This window comes from Pseudophryne corroboree, chromosome 1 (genome assembly GCF_028390025.1).
Source record: "Pseudophryne corroboree isolate aPseCor3 chromosome 1, aPseCor3.hap2, whole genome shotgun sequence".
NCBI lineage: Eukaryota > Metazoa > Chordata > Amphibia > Anura > Myobatrachidae > Pseudophryne > Pseudophryne corroboree.
This window is the reverse complement of record NC_086444.1, coordinates 364,129,079-364,154,268: the sequence shown is the minus strand read 5'-3', so window position 1 is coordinate 364,154,268 and position 25,190 is coordinate 364,129,079. Positions and strand designations below refer to the sequence as shown.

Below are 25,190 nucleotides of genomic sequence, written 5' to 3'. Positions count from 1 at the left end.
TGTGTCGGGGGCATTACGGTGTGTGGCATAATGTGTCGGGGGCATTACAGTGTGTGCATATTGTGTCATGTGCATTGTTGTGTGTGGCATAATGGCTAAGACCATTGCAGTATGTGGAATAATGTATACTGGGCATTACTATAAGGAAGAAAAAATGACAAATAATGTAAGGGGCATGAATCAGGATTATTTTTCTTTCCTGTGGTGGCTAACGTCTGGGCATGCAGGTTGCAAAACTGGGGTATAAGGTAGTCATTTCCTGCAATGCCACGCCCCTTTATGCGAAGCCACGCCCATTCCAACGAAGCCACACACCTTTTTGGCGGCGCGCGCATATTTCTCCCTTTACTAGTGCCAATTATGGGGGGTATGGGGCCGCCGAATAATTTTTTGGCTTGGGGAGAAAAATTTCTAGTTACGCCACTGGGGCCGGGCCTGACATGCAGGGCGTCCCCCTCCCCAGTGCTGGGCGTCCCCCTCCCGCATGTCAGTGTGGATCATCGTAGCTGTGCTAAATTTAGCACAGCTACGATCCGGTCTGAATCACCCCCAAGATGCGACCAGTGTTAGCAGCGGAAGGGAAGGTTAACTTCCCTCCGCTGCTGGTGTCAGAGGGACTGGAAGGTCCCTTTGCCTCCCTGCACTCTACCCTACTAATTGCCGTGCTGCTGATCACTGCTGATTAGTCAGCACGGCAAAACCCCCCTCCAGCAGCTGCAGACAATAGCAGCTGCTGGAGAAGTGTAAATTAACACCCCCCCCCCATGTACCTGGAAGCTGTCCCGGCTTCCAAAATTAAACCGCGATGGTCGCAAATGTTTCCGATGTTCCAATGGTCGCGATGTTCCTGATCGGTGTTCCGATGTTTGGGGGGGGGGGGGGGGGGGGGATAAAAAAAAATATTTTTTCAATAAAATCATTTTGGATAGGGTTAAATGAATGTTCTTCACCTAATTCACTCATAAAAGAAACCCAACAATTTGAGTATTTTTTGGGGGAAAACAAAATCATCTGTTAAGTGGTTAAACACATACAGAAACCCCAGGATGATGTGTGTTCACGTGCAAAAAGCCTGGATTTAACTGCATGTGTGAAAGGTGTATAATTGGTTTTCTATCACTAACTGGTCACAGGTGTATTAACAGAGGAGGAGGCCTGTGCCCATCCTCTTCTGTCGGGGGCCCCTTCCTTTGTAGCCAGTGCCCATCAGCACAATAGAGTCTCAGCACTAGAGGGAAACAAACTATTGTGCACGTGCAAATCTATAGGGAAATGCGGTGGCTATTTTCCTAGTAATTTTCTTACTAAACGTGGAAATCTCCGGAAAAATGGCTGCCACGCCATTTACCAGAGATTTGCAGAGAGATGCTGCCGCAGGCGGGGGACTCGAGAGGTGAGTATTTAAAAAATGGATGCAGGGTGTGCGGTGTGGCCCCCTCCCCCTGGACATTATAGATACGCCACTGTAACTGATGCGCCTAACAATCTGAGAAGGCAGGCCTGAGGTTAATGATTAGTAGCTTAGTGGGAGGAGCAAACCACTATATATTAGTCAGGTCCCAGTGAGCAAACAGCACAGACCTATGTGTGACTGACTCGTCTTACTTCCTGTGCATCATGATCAGTTTACAGAGTGTCTGTCTCCTCCTGAGTACCTTAGTAACAGGTAATAGAGGAAAATTCTTACTAACAATGCATATAAAGAAAGAAAATGCCTGAAAACAAATTGCAGAACAAACCATGTATTTTTGACATTGCTGTTTAACGTCTAACAAATTATTTAGCATATTATATTTACTGTTTTCTGCAGTGTCCCAGGCTCAGCATTCAGTAACACAGGATCCCCCAGTGATAACAGAAACTGCTGGAAAAAATGTCAGGATGTCCTGTACCCTCGGAGGGGGTCTTACTGTCAGTGGCAACAGGGTGGTATTTATACAACAAACACTGAGCAACAAACCCAGATTCATTCTGTATTATTTCACAGAATCCAGCAAGGGGAAAGGGGATGGGGTTCCCGCCCGGTTTGTGGGATCAGCCTCTGGTAATATAGGGTATCTGGATATCAGTGGGGCGCAGCCGGAGGATGAAGCTGTATATTACTGTGCTACATGGACTGGAAGCCAGTGACACAGTGATAGCAGAGAATAAGGAAGTAACACAAATACTGACACTGGCTCACTGGGACCATTCAGAGCAATGAAGAATAGCCTAACCTATACATTATTGCAACTTTAGCATTTACTATTAACATTGTATAGTGACATTTGTATTGTATGCAATTATGAGGCGTACATACCACAGCCTTTTTTGCCTGATACACAGCTGGCACAAATTCTAGTGTTGTGGATTGGATGCACCTTGAGATACTTGTGGCTCTACATAGTAATTTCAGTTCACTTTTTGTGTGCATCTTTTGAGATGTGCGGCGGGTACTTTTCGTGTTTTGTGTTTTGGTTCTAATTCCCTGCTCGTGTTTTGGTTTTGGGTTGTTTTTGCCAAAACCACTTTTCGTGTTTTGGATCTGGATGATTTTTGGGGGGAAAAAAAAAAAAAAAAAAAAAAACATAAAAACAGCTAAAATCACAGAATTTGGGGGTAATTTTGATCCTACACTATTATTAACCTCAATAACATTAATTTTACACTCATTTCCAGTCTATTCTGAACACCTCACAATATTGTTTTTAGGTCAAAAGGTTGCACCGAGGTGGCTGTATGACTAAGCTAAGTGACACAAGTGTGCGGCACAAACACCTGGCCCATCTAAGAGTGGCACTGCAGTGGCAGACAGGATGGCACTAAAAAAACTAGTCCCCAAACAGCACATCATGCAAAGAAGATAAAGAAGTGCAAGATGGAATTGTCCTTGGGCTCTCCCACCCACCATTATGTTGTATAAACAGGACATGCACACTTTAACAAACCAATCATTTCAGCGATAGGGTTTGCCACACGACTGTGGCTGAAATTACTGATTTGTTTAGGCCCCCACCAAAAAAGAAGCAATCAATCTCTCCTTGCACAAACTGGCTCTACAGAGGCAAGATGTCGACCTCATCCTCATCCTTCTATTCCTCACCCCTTTCACTGTGTACGTCCTCCTCCTCACAGAGTATTAATTCGTCCACACTGGAATCCACCATCACAGCTCCCCGTGTACTTTCTGGAGGCAATTGCTGGTCAAGCTGTTCCTGGAGAAATTTATAATTAATTTTGATGAACATCATCTTCACATTTTGCGGAAGTAACCTCCTACACCGATCGCTGACAAGGTTACCGGCTACACTAAACACTCTTTCGGAGTACACACTGGAGGGGGGCAACTTAGGTAAAATAAAGCCAGTTTGTGCAAGGGCATCCAAATTGCCTCTTTTTCCTGCCAGTATATGTACGGACTGTCTGACATGCCTACTTGGATACTGTCACTCATATAATCATCCACCATTCTTTCAATGGTGACAGAAACATATGCAGTGACAGTAGACATGTCAGTAATCGTTGGCAGGTCCTTCAGTCCAGACCAGATGTCAGCACTCGCTCCTGACTGCCCTGCATCACCGCCAGCAGGTGGGCTAGGAAATCTTATCCTTTTCCTCGCAGCCCCAGTTGCGGGAGAAAATGGAGGAGCTGTTGACGGGTCACGTTCTGCTTGAGTTGACAATTTTCTCACCAGCAGGTCTTTGAACCTCTGCAGACTTATGTCTGCCGGAATGAGAGATACAGTAGGCTTTAAACCTAGGATCGGGCACGTTGGCCAAAATGTAGTGCTCTGATTTCAACAGATTGACTACCCTTGAATCTTGGCAAAGCAAATGAAGGGCTCCATCCACAAGTCCCACATACTTTGCGGAATTGCTCCATCATAGCTCCTCCTTCAATTTCTCCAGCTGCTTCTGCAAAAGCCTGATGAGAGGAATGACCTGACTCAAGTTGGCAGTGTCTGAACTGACTTCACATGTGGCAAGTTCGAAGAGTTGGAGATCCTTGCACAAGACGGAAATCTTTGTCCACTGTGCTCGAGTCAGGTGCATTCCCCATCCTTTGCCTATATTGTAGGTGGATGTATAGGCTTGAATGGCCTTTTGCTGCTCCTACATCCTCTGAAGCACATAGAGCAGGCATGTCCAAACTGCTGCCCTCCAGCTGTCGAGAAACTACACATCCCAGCATGCCCTGACACAGCTTTAGCATTCTCTGACCGCAAAACTGTGTCAGGGCATGCTGGGATATGTAGTTTCACAACAGCTGGAGGGCCGCAATTTGGACATGCCTGATATAGAGTGTTGAATTCCACCTCGTTACCACCTCTTGCTTCAGGTGATGGCAGGGCAGGTTCAGGAGGCAGGTCCAGTATTCGGCATGCGGTGGCTGAATGCCAAAAGTGGCCTGCAATTTTTTGGGCCACTGACAGCATCTCCTGCACGCCCCTGTCATTTAAAAATAAATAAATTGTGCACCACCAAATTAATTGTATGTGCAAAACATGGAACGTGGTGGAATTTGCTCAGATGTAATGCATGCACAATATTGGCGACTTTGTCCGATATCACAAATTCCCAAGAGAATCTAATTGGGGTAAGCCATTGTGTGATGATGTCCCTCCGTAAGAGGTTGTCAACAGTGTGCCTCTTACGGAAAGCTGTGATGCATAGTGTAGCCTGCCTAGGAACGAGTTGGCGTTTGCGAGATGCTGCTACTGGTGCCGCTGCTGTTGCTGCGGGAGGCCATACATCTACCCAGTGGGCTGTCACAGTCATAGTCCTTAGTCTGCCCTGTTCCACTTGTGCACTTGTCCACATGTCTGTGGTTAAGTGGACAGTGGGTACAACTGCATTTTTTAGGACACTGAAGACACTTCTTTTTTCTGATGTCTCTGTACATTCTCAGTATCACCTGCCTAGTGAAGTGGAACCTAGATGGTATTTGATACCAGGGACACAGTACCTCAAACAATTCTCTAAGTCCCACTGAACTAGTGGCATATACCATACGTACGTCTAACACCAACATAACTTTCAAGGCCTCAGTTACCCGCTTTGCAAAAGGATGACTGCTGTCATATTTCATCTTCCTCACAAAGGACTGTTGGACAATCAATTGCTTAGTTGAAGTAGTAAAAGTGGTCTTTCGTCTTCCCCTCTGAGATGACGATAGACTCCCAGCAGCAACAGCAACAGACGGCGTACCACTCAAGGATCCTCCGGAGGAATCCCGGTTAGGAGAGGACTCCTCAGTCTCGACAGTGACATGGCCTGCAGGACTACGGACGTTCCTGACTGAGGAGGAAGTGGACGTTGAGAGAGTTGGTTGTGTGGCTTGCAGGAGCTTGGGTACAAGAAGAAGAAGGGATTTAAGGGTCAGCAGACTGCTTACGCTCTTACCCAGAGTTTCACAACTTGACACTGACTTCTGCTGAATGTGCAGCAGGTGACGTATAAGGGAAGATGTTCCTAGGTGGTTAACATCCTTACCCCAACTTATTACAGATTGACAGAGGCAACACACGGCTTGCCACATGTTGTCCGGATTTGTGGAGAAATAATTCCACACTGAAAAGGTGGCTTTTTTGGTATTTTACCCAGTCATCACAATGGGCTTATTCATCCCACGGACAACAGGTGTCTCCCCTGGTGCCTGATTTAAACAAACCACATCACCATCAGAATCCTCATCGTCAACTTTCTCCTTAGCGCCAGCAACACCCATATCCTCATCCTGGTGTACTTCAACAGTGACATCTTCAATTTGACTATCAGGAACTGGACTGTGGGTGCTACTTCCAGCACTTGCAGAGGGCATGCAAATGGTGGAAGGAGCCACCTCTTCCCGTCCAGTGTTGGGAAGGTCAGGCATCGCAACCAACACACTTGGACTCTCCTTGGGGATTTGTGATACCATCTTAGAATGCACAGTTCTTTGCTGTGCTTTTTCCATCTTAACGCTTATCATTTTTCTAGCGGGAGGATCAGGGCTTCCATCGTCATGTGAAGCTCAACCACTAGTCATGAATATAGGCCAGGGCCTTAGCCATTCCTTGCCACTCTGTGTCGTAAATGGCATATTGGCAAGTTTCACTAGATTTATACGGCAGTACCACTGGAATTATACGGCATGATCACTGTGTTTATACGGCAGTACCGCTGGACATATGCGGCAGTACCGCTGGACTTATACGCCAGGACCATTGTAATTATACAGCAGGATCACTGGACTTATACGCCAGTACTAGATTAAAAGTTATAGAAATACTTTGTGCGCAATACAAGCAGCTGATAAAGTGTATCTCTCCTATGAGGTCTCCTCCACCCCTCACCACATGTGCATAGAAAAAAAAAAAAAAAAGGTAATTTTGGAGAGTCCACTTTGCCAGCGCTATCCGTTATTCCTTTGATCTTTTTCACTCCGTGCACTTTTCAGTATTGGAGGTACAATGTCATAAAAACAATGAAGAAAAATTGTATATAGTTAAGTAACGTTTTAATACAAACACATATACATAAATAACATAGTAGGATCAGATTTTACACAATCCTTAGGCAGCATATGAGACAGGTAGTTACCAGAAAAAACGGGAACTGTGGCCAAACAGTCCCTATCAGCGCATGTGTTCAATATGGGAAATCCGGATATACCCACACGACTCGCGATCGTAACTGCTGCTTCCCGATCATAATGCTCCGCTCACTAGCGCCACCACAGGAACACCAACGCGATTCTACCCCCGTTCTAGGGTCTTTCTCAAGGTTCAGGTCAGAATACTGATCCCTCCATAATGGTCCAAATTTAAATATCCGTGCACCAATCCGAGTCCTGTATCCGCAGCTGGACCCTATACAGAAATCACTCCTACCCCCCCCCCCCCCCCCCGGGTCCTGCTGCGCATGCGTCAAAACCCCGGAGTCCATTTCCGTATACCCGGGTTGCCATAGTAACTAAACGCCCAATCACAACTTAGGAGTCGGGTCGTCGCGTCACTTCCGGTCCCTGTGCTGTGTAAAAATACCTCTCCCGTTACTCGTTTTGACAGGTACTGCATCCTCGTTGGTTTCTGATGTTTTAAGCCATCACATGTGTCTATAACCATAAAGAAAGAAGTCCCGTAATCTATTAGTAACAGAACGGCGTAACGTCACATCCGGTGACGTAATATGTAAACATGACCATTCTATCGATAAAACAGATAAAAAAAACTATTAAAATTGCATTATATCAATAAAAAACAAGTTATGCATATCCTAACATAAAAAGTGAACATATTCTCTAAAAACCACTTAACCTCAAAATCGGAATTTAACCCGCCCGGTTTCAAAGTACTTAAGTCAAAAATAGCTTTAATTTCAGCCTTAGCTAAATGATCGGCTATGTCATTCCGCCTCCAATGACCTTTTATATGTTTAAGACCGCAGAACATTTTAATGGTTCCTATATTGCCCTGATGGTGCGTCCTAAAGTGCTCTTCTTACAGGGAGTGAGTTGTGAGTCCATTTCGAATATTACGTAAATGCTCACTGATGCGTACCTTCAAAGGTTTTGAGGTACGCCCTATATACCACAACCCACAATTGCAGCTTACTGCATAAACTACATTAGAGCTGTTACATGTAATAAAATCTTTTATTTTCCATTTATTATTATTGATGGATAATTCTGTGATTTTACTGGTCCCTGTTTGTATACCCCTGCAACCTGCACACAACCCACACCGAAAGAAACCCTTTGATCTAACGGTGTACATTGGTTTTCTCAGTGGTTGGGCACTTTTTACCAAGGTAGTTTTCAGACTTGGTGCTTTTCTAAAAATACCACTGTAATTATACGGCAGGATCACTGGACTTATACGCCAGTACCACTGGAATTATACAGCAGGATCACTGGAATTATACAACAGGATCACTGGACTAATACTCCAGTACCACTGGAATTATACAGCAGGATCAGTGGACATATACGGCAGTACTGCTGGACTTATACGGCAGGATCACTGGACTTATATGGCAGTACCACTGGACTTATACGGCAGGATCACTGGACATATACGGCAGTATCACTGAACTGGATTTGTACGCCAGTACTACTGTAATTATACGGCAGGATCACTGGACTTATATGGCAGGATCACTGGACATATATGGTAGTATCACTGGACTGGACTTATACGCCAGTACCACTAGAATTATGCGGCAGGATCACTGGAATTATAGGGCAGGATCACTGGATTTATACGCCAGTACCACTGGAATTATACAGCAGGATCAGTGGAATTATACGGCAGGATCACTGGAATTATACGGCAGGTTCACTGGACTTATACGGCAGGATCACTGGATTTATACAGCAGTACCGCTGGACTTATACAGCAGGATCACTGGACATATACGGCAGTATCACTGAACTGGATTTGTACGCCAGTACCACTGTAATTATACGGCAGGATCACTGGACTTATACGGCAGGATCACTGGACATATACGGCAGTATCACTGAACTGGATATGTACGCCAGTACCACTGTAATTATACGGCAGGATCACTGGACTTATACGCCAGTGCCACTGGACATATATGGTAGTATCACTGGACTGGACTTATACGCCAGTACCACTGGAATTATGCAGCAGGATCACTGGAATTATACGGCAGGATCACTGGATTTATACGCCAGTGCTAATGGAATCGTACGACAGGATCACTGGAATCGTACGACAGGATCACTAGAATCGTACGGCAGGATCACTGGACTTATACGGCAGGATCACTGGACTTATACGGCAGGATCACTGGATTTATAAGCCAGTACCACTGGAATTATACGGCAGGATCACTGCATTTATATGACAGTACCGCTGAACATATACGACAGTATCAATGGACATATAAGGCAGGATCACTGGACATATACGCCAGTACCACTGGATTTATACGGCAGGATCACTGGATTTATACGGCAGTACCGCTGAACATATACAGCAGTATCAATGGACATATATGGCAGGATCACTGTATTTATACAGCAGTACTGCTGGACATATACGCCAGTATCAATGGACATATACGGCAGGATCACTGGACTCATACTGCAGGATCACTGGAATTATACGGCAGGATCACTGGAATTATACGGCAGGATCACTGGATTTATACGGCAGTACCGCTGGACATATACGTCAGTATCAATAGACATATATGACAAGATCACTGGACATATACGGCAGTACCTCTGGACATATACAGCAGCACAGGGACACCACCACTGGACTGATGCAGGACAACACAGCACCACTGCAATGGACTGGACTTATACAGCAGCACTGGCCATATGGCAGCAGAGGACACCACCACTGTGACTGGACTGATGCAGCACAAGACACCACCACTGGACTGATGCAGCACAACACAGCACCACTGGACTGGACTTATACAGCAGCACTGGACATATGGCAGCAGAGGACACAACCACTGTTTCTGGATAGATGCAGCACAAAACACGGACACTGAGGACACTGAGGACGGAGACACGTTCTCTCTCTACACTCTCCAATGCCGGAGTGAAAATGGCGGCGACGTGCGGCTTCTTATATGGAATCCAAACACAGCGAGAATCCGACAGCGGGATGATGACGTTTTGCCTCGTTCTGGTTTCTGAGTCAGATCCGGCCTTGGGTGGTGAAATCCGGTAGGGTTCGGTTCTCTGAGAACTGAACCTGCTCATCTCTACTTTTCCTACATATATGTTTGGTGCATAATTTAATCCATTGCTAAATTAGATTCTTTGAGGCTGATTCAGAGTTGCATGCAAGTCGGTACTGTGTATCGAACTCTTAATTTTCACACTGCACATGACCCATAGCTGTGCGTACACATCAGGGATTTGCGGCGAGGAAAATGGCTCAAAAGGCATTGGCTAGTACCAGAGCCATATTTACACACAATGGGGTAAATTTACTAAGATGGGAGTTTTATTTAAGATGGGATGTTGCCCATAGCAACCAATCAGATTCCAGGTTTTATTTTCTAGAAGGTGCTATATAAATGAGTAGTAGAATCTGATTGGTTGCTATGGGCAACATCCCATCTTAAATAGAACTCCCATTTTAGTAAATGTACCCCAATATATGAGCCAAATGATTCATGTGGGTATTATACAAAGATGCAGCAGTATGAACTGCTGGAAACTTGGTGAGTTTTGATCAGAGATGTGCGGAAAAGGTAGGCTGCTATAGACTTTTTACTCCAGAGTTTTGACTATAAAAGTGATTAGAATAATACAAAGAAAAAGAGAGAAAAGGATAAATTGGCCCAAAACACTGGGGCCATGTCACCATAATCACCAATGAGTTTGACACCACAGATTACATTGCATATTGCAGCAGATGATGAAAATGCAGTATACTGGCTACTGGATGAATCATAATAATTAACTGGTGACAGCCATCCTTTAATTGATTCATTTAAGGGCATAATGCTGAACAGGAATGATGCCTAAAATTCTGCATATGGCTGGAGTAGAAGAGGAGTAAAAAATAATTATATTGTATTTTTGTACAGCACTGCAATTCACTGTTTTGAACAACAGGGGTCATTCCGCATCCAACAATAGAGTGTAAAACACCACTTCAATTTTCAGCAACAACAGAGCTCACTACTGTATAACAAAGTTCTCAACAAACAAAAGCGTTTATTCAGTGTATTCTCAGTCACAGGTCTCTCAGGCTGCACTATGCTACTGCTCTATAACAGGGATTTCTTTGGGGTCAATGGTCTCCACAAGGTTAACATTGGGTATGATCTGGTGGAGACCAGGACTGGCACCAAATGTGGGGATGTGTGTAGGCGCTGGGGCAGTGTGTTCGCTCCCAGCGCCAGGCTTCCAGCAGAGTGTAGAGGATCTGTGTCCCCTGTAGTTCCAGGCTATAGACAGCGCTGGGGCAGCTTGTCTGTCCCCAGCGCTGGTTGTGCAGCGGCGGCGGGTGTCCAGTGCAGGGACTGTGTATAGGTTCCCTGCACTGGACCAGAAGTGGCGATTGACCGCACCGCGGTGGCGGCGCTTCAAATTTGGCGCCGATTCAGCAGCCAATGGGAAGCGCGGCCAGGGCATTTCAAATCCGGCCCCCTCCATGAGCCAATCACGGCTCACGAAGCACCGGCTAATCATGGGCGGCCACGGTGAGCCAATCGTCGCTCGCCATGTCATAGGACCCGCCCCTGGCGACTGACGTCAGACGCCGCCGGGACGGAGAGTGGGGAGGAGGCCGCGGAGGAGCGGCGAAGAGCTCCAGAGGCCGCGGAAGAGGCTAGAAGATGCGAGCATCCAGGAAGAAGATGTCCAGCGGTGGCTGGATGCACAGAAGAGGTGGCGGCGCTGCTGGCCAGGATGGGTCAGAAGCAGAAGAGTGAAGAGGAGGACCGGAGAGGCCACCAGGGGTGGAAAGGAAGAGAGCTGATGAAGCTTCCCCCTGGTGCCTCTCTCACCTGTACAGGAAGGCCCTCGGTGAGGGCGCCTGTCACCCACCCCTCCTCCCTAGTCCATCAGGGTACGGCACTAGGCCCGTGGGCATAGTCAGGCCCCCAGCCTGTGGCGCAAGGTAGGTGGGCACTAGGCCCGTGGGCAAGATCAAGCAATAGGCCTGTAGGACAATTAGACCCTAGGCCCTAGTTCAAAGTGGGGCCCATTAGGGAATAAGGTGACCCTGGGCATTAGGCCCAGGTCACCCATTTGACACCTATGTTAGGCGGGGTCTAGGGCCGTGGGTGATGTCAGGCCCCTGGTCTGCGTGCAGTTAGGAGGCGCTAGGCCCAGTTAATAAGTGCCTCCCTGGGTGGTACTGGGCGCTAGGCCCAGGCCACGCCAACGTGCCCAAAGTAGGTAGGCCCAAAGACCTGAGCCCCGTAACGTTCTGAGCAGTAGGCCCAATTAAGCAACAAGGGGAAGTGGGCAGGTTGTGCGGCGCCCACTCCCCAGTAATTTAAAGAAAGTTTTCCCCTGTGTGGAGGAGCGGTCCAGCTCCACACACGTAGTCACAATAGTAAGCAGATAGGAACTTAAAGGGACAGCACCGTTGTATATTCTTGTACTGTACTGTGTTATTGGATTGTTGTTTCCGTGCAGGACCGAGTTTGTTTACAGTTTGTGCATAGTTGTGTTGCACCACATACACCTGAGCTAGTTTGAGGGCTCTGTTAATGAAGCTAGTGTAGCGGATGCACACTAGGGTAGCTTTCGGCCCTGCATGGCTGTTGTTTGTTTTGCCTCCTTACAGGGACCTGTAAGTGAAGAGGAAGATCCCAGTACAAGATTGGCAACGGTGAGCATCATCTGTGTCTTTCTGTCCCTCTGTCCGTCTGTCTCCTGTGCGCCGGTACAGTGAACCTTGCACGGCCGTGCAAGGTTCAGGGTGCATCATAGCGTGAGAGCGCTGTTAGGTGAAAATTGAGTGGCTGAGGCTTTGGCCTGTGATGAGCTTTTACCCAACCGTGAAGGTCACCGCCACCCCTTGGGTATCCTCTTTTTCGGTGGAAGAAGAGTTGATACTCCTTAATTGGTTCACTTTTCTTCCTAGCTCGTCTGTCATCTGCATCTGGAAGGGGATCGCCGTGTCCAGGTCCAACTGAAGGTTCCAGGTCCGTTGAAGGTTCCGTGACCTGAAGGTGAAGGTGCGGCGCGAGTTGAGCAGCAAGACTACACCTGCACGGCAGCGGGCACTGCACCCGCACCGCCACTCTCACACAAGCAATAAAGCTTGGTGAGCCTTCCAGGATGCACTGGGCTCCTCTTCCTTCATATACCACCCCATGCCCAGGCACTTCATTTTCTTTTTTGGTGCCAGCATGGAGCTGGTCAAACTGAACAGGGGCTGTACACATCAGCCCAAGCTTTTACTTTTCTAAATTTTTTTTTTTTTTTCTTTTGAGCAATGAGCATCTGGCAGTCCAGAGGATGCCAGGCCACAACACAACTGGGTACGTAATTTCGGCAGGACCCCTGGCGATACACCTTCACTAGCAGACACACAGGGGCACCCAGGGCTGCAACCAAATCACTGGGGTACAGGTAATGTGGGTTCCTGCTTGCGGGCTCCACGTATAGCGCAGTCCATTTACTGCTGGTCTGGGGAGAGGACCAGCAGCGCTGAGGTGCTCCCGGACCATTAAGTGTTCCTGCGGGCACACTAGACCACCAGGGCTGTAATGTATACTGGCGCTGGGGACAGCATAGGAGAGGTCAGAGCTTCCCCAGAGGCCCCTCCCCCAAGCCCAGGGTGCCATTCCACAGCGGTCCTCCCGCCATGGGCTGCTCCTCCCTCATCCTACTCAGAGAGATGCTGGAAGCCATTCATTGACCTCTGCAGGTCTCAGGGAGTGGTGGGCAGAATCTCCCTGTATACCTCTACCACATAGCAGGTTATACAAAGCGCTGCATCCTACCAAGTCTCTTCTACAGAGCAGAGTAGTTGATATCATTACACATTGCAGTTAAATTGTTTATTCAGCATTGTATGTGATTATGCTAGTATTGCTGCATGTTTTCACATCTCTTTACTGTCCAAAATTGCCTTCCCCTTTTCTCTCAATAGCCCTTAAAAACCGGTGTGTTTTGGGTTAAAAATTGCCACACTATACTGTATATTTTATATTGTGTGCGCACTTTATCACATACCATCACTGTTACACACTGCACATTGTCATATTTGTGAGTGTATACCGTATTTCTGCTATGTTTTACAAGACCAAGCAGACTGGGACTTCTACATTGGTAGCATGTAAAACCTGTAACATAGACATTTTAGGTCCAGAATTGTCACAGGATGGTCAGTGCACAGCCTGTCTGGTGCCCCCAGCACCTCAGCCCCTCCAGCACTGGTGCAAGAACCCCCTTGGGCATCTTTTACTACATTGCTGACAAAAAATGCTGACCATGTTGCTTCTCCACCCGTGGCTCCCTCGATGGGTATACCACAACCACTGCAGTTCTCATGGCTCCCCCTATGGGATTCCAACTGTCAGTACAGCCTGTTTATCAGCAATTGCAGCCCCCAAACTGAATCTGAATGGGAGCTGTTGAAAATAATGGGTGCACCACCAATCCTATTCCCATCAATAGTAGATACAAAGTTTAACAACTGTGATATCCCAATTCCTAATAATTTCAGCAGACATAAAGTTTCCAGCAGCTCTGGAGACAATTCCAAAAACGTCACCAGTGTCCTTAGAACAGGCATTGCTAACCTCACTCCTAGTCTACATACACAGTTCTGGCCTGCCCAGCCTAGAGCTACACCAGCGGTCCCATTTTTCGAAGAATTTAGGAGTAAATCCACGTGTTTTGTACATGTGCCTCTCATGTCTAGCTACATCATTCACCAGTGCTCTCCATTGGCATATAGTAGGTGATTCAGCTGAAAACCAAACCCTCGCTATAATAACTTTTGCTAAAGTAGTGAGGCATAGGACGTATTTATATATTGTGACTGAGTGTGTTTCTTCAAGGTCCAACCCAAACATACATATACTAGGATTTAATGCAGGAAGGGAAGGAGTGGTCAGAGTTATATCTTGCCACACAGCACTCCAAAAAATGGAAATTGCAGGGCAGCCCCATAGTAAGTGCCAGAACCCGGCATCAGCAGCCTGGCATTTGGGACAGAAAGAATTATCTCTGAGACCAGCCCTTTGCAGAGATACAGGAGTGCGATATATTCTATGTAATACATAGAAAAATACCTGCTTATATCTAATACATGGTGTAGTATATTTAAGGGATCCAATAATTTGAAGCCATTGTTCATCAGATAGGGGTCCCAGATCTATTTCCCACTTAGAACGGAGACCATTTAATTGTTCCGGGTTAAGTCTATAATTCAAATTAGTGTACACGGCAGATATATTTCCCCTTTTGGCCTAATGTAGTTAGCAACGTTTTAACAGGTGAATCTGAAATTGTCAGCGAACCATGAGGAAATTGGGCTTGTACAGCATGTCTGAGTTGGAAATATCTAAATAGAGCAGTATTTGGTATATATCATATTCCTCTTAAGTGCTGAAGAGATTTGAATATTACATCATGATACAATTGACCCACTGTTCTAACTCCCTTAATAATCCATATATTATCTAGTGATAACTGACAAAGCTCAGAATATGAATTATTAAACCACAATGGGGTATATTTATCTTGACCAGACCAATCATAAAGAGTATGTGCATATCGCAAGATCAATAAAGCCTGACGTAGCAAAGGAGGCAAACCAGTAACCGAATGGCCAGAGAGAAGAAGTTGAAGAGGAGAAAGAGAAAAAAACAGGAGAGCACTCCATCCGCTCAGGCAGAGGTGGTCATTCCGAGTTGTTCGCTCGTTGCCGATTTTCGCTATGCTGCAATTTGTTGCTAAATGCGCATGCGCGTGGTACGCAGAGCGCATGCGCTAAGTTATTTAACACAAAACTTAGTAGATTTGCTGGTGTTCGTGCTGCGCTTTTCAGTCGCACTGCTGATCATTGAATGATTGACAGGAAAGGGGCGTTTCTGGGTGGTAACTGAGCGTTTTACGGGAGTGTGCTAAAAAATGCAGGTGTGTCAGGGAAAAACGCGGGAGTGTCTGGAGAAATGGGGGAGTGGGTGGCCAAACGCAGGGCGTGTTTGTGACGTCAAACCAGGAACTAAACGGACTGAGGTGATCGCAATCTAGGAGTAGGTCTGGAGCTACTCAGAAACTGCAAGAAAATATTTAGTAGCAGTTCGCTATTCTGCTAAGCTAAGATACACTGCCAGAGGGTGGAGGCCTAGCTTTTTGCAATGCTGCTAAAAGCAGCTAGCGAGTGAACAACTCGGAATGACCACCCGAAATCCCACCATAGTCAAGTCCATCGAGGCTGTAGTTCATCCAGATAGATGAGACAATTGCGCCGCTACATAGTAAATTCTCAGGTTAGAAAGACTCACTCCCCCTGTAAATTGTGATCTATGCAATGTCTTAATAGAAACTCATGCTGGTTTATTTCCCGAAATAAATGACGACAGAACACCCTCAATTACACTGAATATCTTTTTTGGAATATAAATTGGAGAGTGGTGTAGGGCATATAAAAATTTGGGTTGCATCACCATTTTAAATAGATTAACACGGCCTAATACGGATAAAGGCCATTTTTCTCATACGTCCTAGAGGATGCTGGGGTCACATCAAGAATCATGGGGTATAGATGGGATCCGCAGGAGACATGGGCACTTTAATACTTTGAATGGGTGTGAACTGGCTCCTCCCTCTATGACCCTCCTCCAGACTCCAGTTTTAGAATTGTGCCCAGGGAGACTGGATGCACTCTGAGGAGCTCTACTGAGTTTCTCTGAAAAGACTTATGTTAGGTTTTTTATTTTCAGGGTGAACTGCTGGCAACAGTCGGCCTGCTTTGTGGGACTTAGTCAGACCTACTTCTGTGAGTTTCAAGGCTCTGTTTCTTTGGCTACAGGACACCATTAGCTCCTGAGGGTTTGATCACTAGGTACGCCTAGCGGCTCATTCCCAGAGCCGGCCGTCACCCCCCTTGCAGAGCCAGAAGTCAGAAGACAGGTGAGTAGAAGAAGAAAAGAAGACTTCAGTGACGGCTTATGAGGTACCGCACAGCGATCACATGCTGCGCGCCATGCGGGGGGGGGGGGGCGCCCTGGGCAGCATATAAACCTCAAAAATAAGACTGGCAAGAGGGGACATAGGTGCCTAGGCACTGTCCTAACCCCCGCCAGTATAAAGATTTAGTTAAAAAAGCGTACTGAAGCGCGCCATTGAGGGGGGGGGGGCTTAGTCCTCTCAGCTCACACAACTCAGCGCCATTTTCTATGCAGACATGCTGGTCCTTCCTCACACATCTGAATAAATATCAGGGTGCAAAACGGGGGGGGGGGGGGCACATGCAATATATTTAATATAAAAGTGCTGCAGGTCTGGGGCATTCCTTAGTGTTTCAGAACCGGTGATTAGGCACTGGGTTGTGAGCTGGCAATCGTCCTCTGTGTCTCTCTGACAGACTTTACTGTGGGTCTGTCCCCTATATGCCCGGTGTGTCGGTGGGTTTTGGTACACGTGTGTTGGCATGTCTGAGGCTGAGTGCTCCTCCCACAAACGGCTGTGGGAGTGACCCTGTCCGCACCGCCGGCTCCTGATGGTACTTGGTACATGTGTGTCGACATGTCAGTGGCTGAATATTTTCCCCAAGAGGAAACGATATTAGGGACACAGACGTGTGTGGGTGGCCATGTAGGCACCACCAATATTTGACTGGGTAAAAATTTGCATATCAGAAAGGGCATATATGTGTGTGTGTGTGTGTGTGTGTGTGTGTGTGTGTGTGTGTGTGTGTGTGTGTGTGTGTATATATATATATATATAAGTAAGGTTGCATAACCCTGTGTCCCAAACACAGACGTAGGAATATCTATGGAGAATGTCATGTTCATAGCTATATTTCCCTCAGACCCTTCGGGATCGCAAAAGTGTTATTTTGCACAGTTACTACTCCCTGATATCGACACGGATACTGTTTCCTATGTCGACCATAATGTTTCCTGATTAGATCCGCCAAAAAATTAAAAAAATAAGAGCATTCAGTACATGAGTAGTGCACATTAAAGATGTCACTGAGGACTCTGGCTGTTCCTGACAGAGGGGTCTATGTGTGGATATGTATATGTGTGTGTATATATATATATATATATGTGTGTGTGTATATAATGAAAGCTGAGGTATCGTTCCTCCTTCTCATGTGCTGAGAGCTCTGTGTGAGAAAGTCTGGGTCAGCCCTGACAAGATTGTTTCAAATCCTCATGAGGATTCTGATTGTTTATTTCTTTTTCCGTCGCGGACAGAATAAAGTGGGAGTCGCCCCCTGTTCTGCACGGGGCCCTGTCACAAATCCAGCGGATCGTATGCAGGAAGCTACGTTATATTCTAGTTATGTGTCCACGACTACGTTAGTTAGTCCTGCCATTACATGCGCATGGGGGAGTAGCAGTATTCAAATATGGTCGGGTACCTTGTCATCCGATGTAGATACCCTGGGGAATACTCCTTATGTTGGGTCATATCAAGGACATGGCAGCATACTTTCATGGGACTGCAAGGGATATAGGACTCTTGGGTTCACGGGCCAATTCCATGGCGGTCTCGGCTAGGAGGGCGTTGTGGATTCACCAATGCAATGCTGATGCTGACTTCAAGAAAGGGAGTCTCTTCCTTATGAAGGTGAAGCCTGGTTGGGTGACGGCCTAGTTAATTTGATCTCGACAGCTGCCGCTGGTAAGTCCGCCTTCTTGCCCTATGTTCCCTCACTAGGGATGATGACACACCATTGTCGGATGCAGTCATTTCGGCCCAATAGATACAGATTCCTCTTTCTTTGCAGGTAGAGGAGGGAGAAAAGGGAAGAGGTCCGCAACCTCTTCAAGATCACAGGAGAAGAGATCATCCTCTGTTTTCTGCCACATACACCGCATGACGCTGGGACTCTCTTGCAGGAGCCCACACTGGTGGGACCGCGTCTAAAACTCTTCAGTCAGTCCTGGAACGGACCTGGACCGGGGGCTTTTACAAACAGTGTCCCAAATACTGGAGTTTCCAGACATTTCTCCTCACCAATTTTTCAAATGACCGATTCTTTTCCGGACGTGGAGGTAGTATGCGACGCAATACAAGGGTTGTATCAGGATCAGGTCATTGGCCTGGTTTCCCCTGTCACAACAGGGAGAAGGCTTTTATTCAAGCCTCTTCGTGGTCCCGAAGCCAGACGGCTCGGTCAGTCCAATCCTAAATCTGAAATCCCTCAATTTATACTTTAAGAAATTCAAATCCAAGATGGAATCTCTCAGGGCAGTGATTTCCAGTTTGGAAAAAGGAGTTTTTTTTTCATGGTCTCAGTAGACATAACGGAGGCCTAATTACATTTTCCTCCTCATTAGGCTTACCTGAGGTTTGCAATTCAGGGTTGTCATTACCAATTTCAGATGTTGCCATTTGGTCTGTCCACGGCTCTAAGGATTTTCACCAGGGTGATGACTGTAATGATGGTTCTCCGTCGCTAGTAAGGAGTCACAATTATCCCGTACTGGGACTGTCTCCTGATAATGGCGAGGTCAAGGAACCAGTTGGTGCAAAACATTTCACTCTCCCTGACAGTTCTTCAACAACATGGTTGGCTCCTGAACTTGCTGGAAGAACTACAGAGAGTTTTTTATTCCAGAGGAAAAGGCTCTGGAGATCCAGAGTCTGGTCAAACAAATTCCGAGACCAGGAAGAGTGTCAATTCATCAATACATTCGGTTGCTAGAAAAGATGGTTGCGGCCTACGAGCCCACTCAGTTTGGCAGGTTCCATGCCAGGGTGTTCCAGTGGGACTTGTTGGACAAGTGGTCCGGTTCCCACCTACACATACACCAGAGGATAATCCTGTCTTCCAATACCAGAATCTCACTCCTGTGGTGGCTGCGCAGTTCTCACCTCCTAGAGGGGCGCAGGTTCGAGATCCAGGACTGGATCCTAACCACCACGGATGCAAGCCTCCGAGGCGGAGGGGCAGTCACACGGGGGGAAAACTTCCAAGGAAGATGGTCAAGTTAGGAAACTTGTCACCACATAAACGGTCTAGAGTTAAGGGCCGTTTACAACAGTTTTCTACAAACGAAAAGCAGAACAGCAATGGTAGAAACCACAAGGATTTTCCGCTGGGCGGAAAAACATACAAGCGCTCTGTCGGCGATGTTCGTTCCAAGAGTGGACAACTGAGAAGCAGACTTCCTAGGCAGGCATGTTCTCCATCAAGGGGGTATATTTACTAAAATTCGTATTTTTCAGAATGAGCTTAAAGTTCAAACACGAATGACATCGAATGTGTAAAAGTGCAACTTTTTGAATGGATTACGACTCATTTACTAAGCTGTCGTATTTGAAATTTTCGTGTTTTCCGATGTCGATGTCATTCGTGTTTTTCAAAGGTAGAATGCGGCCGATTTTGTAGATTTGCGGCCGTGTTATGCGTTTTTTTTACCGACTGCGTCATTTTTCGGTTACGGCAGTGTTTATCCGTTCCCGGCCGCGTTTTTTTTCTAAGTTTCGTTATTGTCACTCGTCCGTGATTGATTTGTTTCGTGATGGAGGAGTGTCTGTGCTCATTACTATAAATCCACCCCAAACCGGCCACACCTCGTGGGTTTAGTTAGTGGAGAAGTGAGAGGAAGGTGTGTTAGGAGTTGGTGAGTTGTTTGGAGTTTTTGGCGGTTTGGAGGAGGTTCTTTGCAATTGTTGAGTGCTGTACTGTGTGTGTAAGTAGTCTTGTCATACTTGTTGTGTAGTTATTTAAAAGTCTGTCTAGTTTTTTGTCTTTGTTTTTTTTAACGTCTATTGCACAGGTTCTCAAACTCGGTCCTCAGGACCCCACACAGTGCATGTTTTGCAGGTAACCCAGCAGGTGCACAGGTTTATTAATTACTCACTGACACATTTTAAAAGGTCCACAGGTGGAGTTAATTATTTCACTTGTGATTCTGAGGAGACCTGCAAAACATGCACTGTGTGGGGTCCTGAGGACCGAGTTTGAGAACCTCTGGTCTATTGTCATTGTGAGTGTGTGTGTGTGTGTGTGTGTGTGTGTGTGTGTGTGTGTGTGGTGTGTAGTGGTAGTGGAGGAGTGTGTTTACTGTTTTTTTTTCTCAGTGTTATTTGTTGTTTGTCCTGATTATGTCCCAGTCAGAGGTGAGTGTGGTGGAGGAGGTGAGTGAGAGGGAGGAGGTGAGTGAGGTGGAGGAGGTGAGTGAGAGGGTGTGGTGAGGCAGACTGAGGACACTTGCCGAAAGCGATTTTATGACATAAAGCGCAGGGTAAAGGCAAAGATGGCCAAGGAGGCAAAGTCAGCCCGACAAACTGGGGGTGGCCATCCTTTCATTGCCACATATGCTGAGTGGGAGGAGCCCGTGCGTCGCATTATTCCACACGAAGTTGTTCGTGCCACTCATGTCAGAGATTCTGATCGGCCCAGGCAGGATGGTGAGTATTGTTTTGTTTCTTCTTATCAGTGTAATTGTTTTAATGTGGGCAAAATTGTTTTTAGTGTTTGGCATATTTGTTGCATTGAGGATGTGTTGTTTTAATGTGTTTGTGTGTGAGGGATATGTATTATGACATATGAAATGTTTGTGTTTTTTTGGGGGGGATTTTCACCATCATTTACGTGATGTAAAAGGAACGATCATGTGTGCCATATGGGGCTTAGACCATACTGTATTTTTTGCAATTTGTATGTTCCCAGTTTAATAGTTTAATGTTTAAACCTATTAATATTGGCTTACATTGTCTGGTACAAATTGTTGAAGTAGTGATGTGTGTAAAACGTTGTGTTCCTAGTTGTAACCATTACCTTTATCCATTTATGTTGAATGTGCTTAGCATGGTTTTTTGTTTTCAGTATCAGATGGTATATTTTCTGCAGCTGAGTTTTGTCAGTTCTACTGTATGTATAAGTTGTAAGCATATGTGGTATTTGAATATAGCATTTGTTATGTAGTGTTTTACTGCACATTCCTTGTTTGTGGCAAACATCTATGTTGTAGTAAGCATAGGTGTTTTTGGTAAAGTAAGCAGGTGTGGTCATGTTGTTGTATTTTTAGATGTATATTATATCTGTATATATATCTGTATATTATATGTATATTATATCTGTACTTGCTGACGACAATATATGGCGGACTATTTTTAATAACAATTTTCAAAACACAGGTATGGTTTTGATTTTCCTAATGGCTACATGGCTAATGTTGATTATCATGTTGTAAATGTTTTGGCAAAAATACATACCATAATGCTAAATATTTTTCAGTGTCACAAAGAAGAGCAGCCCGTAGTAGCAGGACAAATGTTGCACAGGAGGATGCTGCTGCTACTACAGGTAAAGTATCCTTTATGTTTTTTTTAGCCAAAATATATTTTTTTTAAATACACTAATGTATTGCGTTTTTCCATAGTCCCATCCAGGCCACACCTTAGTCCGCAAATGCGCAGAGGACAACCAACATCCAGCCGCAAACACGTGGCGTTGAAAAGACCACGGCCAGATCTCCCGAGGGCCACATCTGCATCTCCCCCTCACAGACGCATCTCTACTGTGTCCTTAAGGCCACCATCACAATTACTGGCACCTTCCCCAACACGGGAAGCAGAATCCCCTCATCTGGCTGGTGAGTCCATAAAATAACACATCTGAACACTTACAAACACAGTGTACTTCTGATAATTATGTCAACGAAACAAACACACAGTAATGCAGCGTCAGTATAATTTTTTTTTCTACTAAAACAAACATTAATGTAAAGGGCTGAACACCTCCTCACTAAAGCAACCAAACTACATGAGTGCACACTTGAGGTATACAGTAATATAATGCTTATTAAAGTGCACACCATAATCTGCTGGGCAAGCTTCAGCACATGAGTATCATTGCTTATTGGGTTTTAATCTTATTATTAATATTTTCCTTGATTTATATGGCGGCACAAGGGATCCGCAGCGCCCATAACACAGTACATAATTAAATCTGCAAACCTTGAAAAGCACAGTTATACTACAGGACAAAATAGGACAGGTTTAGAAAAGCCGGTGTTAGGTGCCATCAAAGGGAGTATGGAGTATAAGATAGTTTAAAAAATTAAAGAAAAGGAACATGAGGAAAGAAGTCCCTGCTCCTGCGACCTTACAAAAAAGAAAAAAATGTTAGTCTACTATGCCATTCATGTTGTGTTTTCTGCCCCATCTTACTTCAACAGGGTTTGTACATGATTGTTTTTTTTGTCTATTCCTGATTGTCTAATGTTTTTAAATCAATCAAAACCACGAACCTAAAACAAAATAGGGTCTTCCGTTAAGAAAAATATTTGTTGTGGCTTTTGTTACAAACATATGTGTGTTATTTTTTGACAAACAGAATAATAAATGCAGTGCAATATGATAGAAGTATAAAATACATGTTGCATATTACTACAATGTTGTATTCTTATACCACACACAGATGATGACAGCATGCCCACGGACCAGCAGACACTGCAAACTGATGCCACGTTTGTTCTGGATCTCCGCCCATTACAGACAACGCAACCTAGCACGGTACCTGTGGCCCCGCCTCCACAACAAACAAGTCCGCAACCAATAATGAGCCCAAGTACACCACTGACTCAAACTGAAGAGCAGACATTTTGGGCCAACTGGGCAAACCACCAGAGGCTCAATTCAGAGTGTCTGCAAAGACAAAATCAGCTGCTGGCAAGTCTGCCACATTACATGCCACGCATAAGTCGAAATCTCAGCAGAGAACATTTGGAAACCAGTCGTGTGGCGACTTGTCTGGAGCAAATGCGGGCAGAAAACAGCACCATGATGACCACTTTACAGCGAATTCTGGATGAACAAATGAGGCAACACCAAAACTACCTGCATCTCCTTGAAAGGAACAATAGCCTTACAGAACGTCTCGGTAGAATTATAGACAATAACACGGCCTCCAATATACAATTAAATGCTACACTCACTAACTTAAGCCACAACATAAGTGCTTTACACTCCCAACAAGTGAGCACTAGCTCAGGAACTACAACTCCAATAAATACCCCAGTGACCTCCCCAATAAGGAGGTCAAGCAGATCAAGACCTCATGTCCCTGGCGCCACCTCTGAAGCCTCCAAGGCTACACGAAAAAAATAAAGCCAGCCTCTGCAGATGGCAGATGCATAAGATGGGTAAAACACTGTCTGTTGACGTTTGCAATGTACACACTTTCACACTTTAATAAACATATTTGTGGTTTAAACATAAAAATGTTGTGGATAATCGTTATTTCTACCATTTCTGAGGGTGAGATGTTAATCTTGTACTTATTGACCTTTTAAAGTATCACAATTATATGCGTAATTTTTGGTGAGGGTGCAACACATGTAAACACGCTTTTCAAAAGCAGGTCTATTTTTTCGTCTTATTTTTTTACGATTCTATCTTGAACATGAACGTAATGGACCTTTCACGGTGAAAAATACAAATACGAATTCTTGGTAAATTACCGAGTTCTACCAAATAACAGGCGTATTTGACCGATGGTGTATTCATTCGTATTTTTTTCCGTTGACTTCAAAAAAATACGAATGCCCTTATCACTGCCGAGATTTGTGTTTAGTAAATGACCGAGATGACACTTTGAAGAAAAAACACCATCTCGGTCAAAATCGGGAGCTTAGTAAATATACTCCAAGGAGAGGGGAGATCTCCTCCAAGTAGTCTTTGAAGAGGTGACATGTCGTTGGGATTTCCTCAAGTAGGAATGATGGCATCTTGTCTCAACAAGAAGCTTCAGAGTTCCAGGTCAAGGGACCCTAAAACAGGAACAGTGAATACACTGGTGACACCGTGGGTGTTTTCAGTCGGTATATGTATTCCCTACGTTTTCTCTCATTCCAAAAGTTCTGGGGTCATAAAAAGGAAATTCAAGCGAGTCTCATGGTCCCAGACTGGCCAAGGAGAGCTTGGTATCCAGATCTCAGGAATTACTCATAGGAGATCCCTGCTTTTTTCCTTTGCGCGAGCACCTGTTGCGGCAGGGGCCGTGCGTGTATTAGGACTTACCGCGGCTACGTTTGACGACATGGCGGTTGACCACCAAGTCCTAGTCCGTAAGGGTATTCCCACGGAATTTAATTCTCCACACTTATTCGGGCTAGAAAAGGGGTAACGTATAAACATTACTGCAGTATTTGGAGAAAATAAGTTTCTTGGTGTGAATCCAAGAAGACTCCTATGGCAGAGTTTTCAGCTAGGACGTTTTCTCCATTTTCTACAAGCAGGTGTGGATGCGGGCCTAAACTTGGGCTAAATTAAAATCGGCCTTAGTGGGTTTCTTTTAGAATAAATTGGACTCCCTTCCAGAAGTTCAGACTGTTGTGAAGGGCGTGTTGCACATCCAACCTCCATCTGTGCCCCAGTGGCACCATGAGATCTTAATGGGGTGTTGCAGTTCCTTCAATCATTTTGGTTTGAACCTTTAAGTAAGGAGGAGTGAATTTCCTCACTTGCAAAGTGGTCGTCAGGTTGGCCTTGGCATACGCAAGGCGAGGGTCTGAGTTAGCGGCCTGGTCTCACAAGAGACCTTATTTGATCTTCCATGAAGATAGAGC

General features: G+C 45.5%; 2 protein-coding genes and 1 long non-coding RNA gene across 7 annotated transcripts in view; 2 read left to right on the top strand and 1 right to left on the bottom strand.

The window, feature by feature from the left end:
• LOC134884382 (uncharacterized) overlaps positions 1 to 6,854 on the bottom strand; it is a 98,808-nt gene extending 91,954 nt beyond the window's left edge. Inside the window, exon 1 of the long non-coding RNA XR_010168537.1 lies at positions 6,564 to 6,854. This is a non-coding gene — a long non-coding RNA (uncharacterized LOC134884382). The remainder of the gene's footprint in view (positions 1 to 6,563) is intronic.
• IGLL1 (immunoglobulin lambda like polypeptide 1) overlaps positions 1,559 to 25,190 on the top strand; it is a 687,880-nt gene continuing 664,248 nt past the window's right edge. For 2 of the 5 annotated variants that reach the window (XM_063912970.1, XM_063912973.1), the window contains exons 1-2: positions 1,560 to 1,666; positions 1,811 to 2,128. In XM_063912970.1, coding sequence (XP_063769040.1) covers positions 1,618 to 1,666; positions 1,811 to 2,128 — 367 coding nt within the window. In that variant the 5' untranslated portion in view covers positions 1,560 to 1,617. Of the gene's footprint in view, positions 1,667 to 1,810; positions 2,130 to 25,190 lie in introns of all 5 variants that reach the window. The other 3 variants (XM_063912974.1, XM_063912972.1, XM_063912971.1) reach the window with 2 other exon arrangements.
• LOC135071006 (phospholipase D A-like) lies at positions 6,953 to 23,846 on the top strand. Its single transcript, XM_063912968.1, has 4 exons — positions 6,953 to 7,030; positions 21,857 to 21,925; positions 22,002 to 22,214; positions 23,042 to 23,846. The coding sequence occupies exons 3-4, from the start codon at positions 22,031 to 22,033 to the stop codon at positions 23,728 to 23,730; spliced, it is 873 nt and encodes a 290-aa protein (XP_063769038.1). The 5' UTR covers positions 6,953 to 7,030; positions 21,857 to 21,925; positions 22,002 to 22,030; the 3' UTR covers positions 23,731 to 23,846.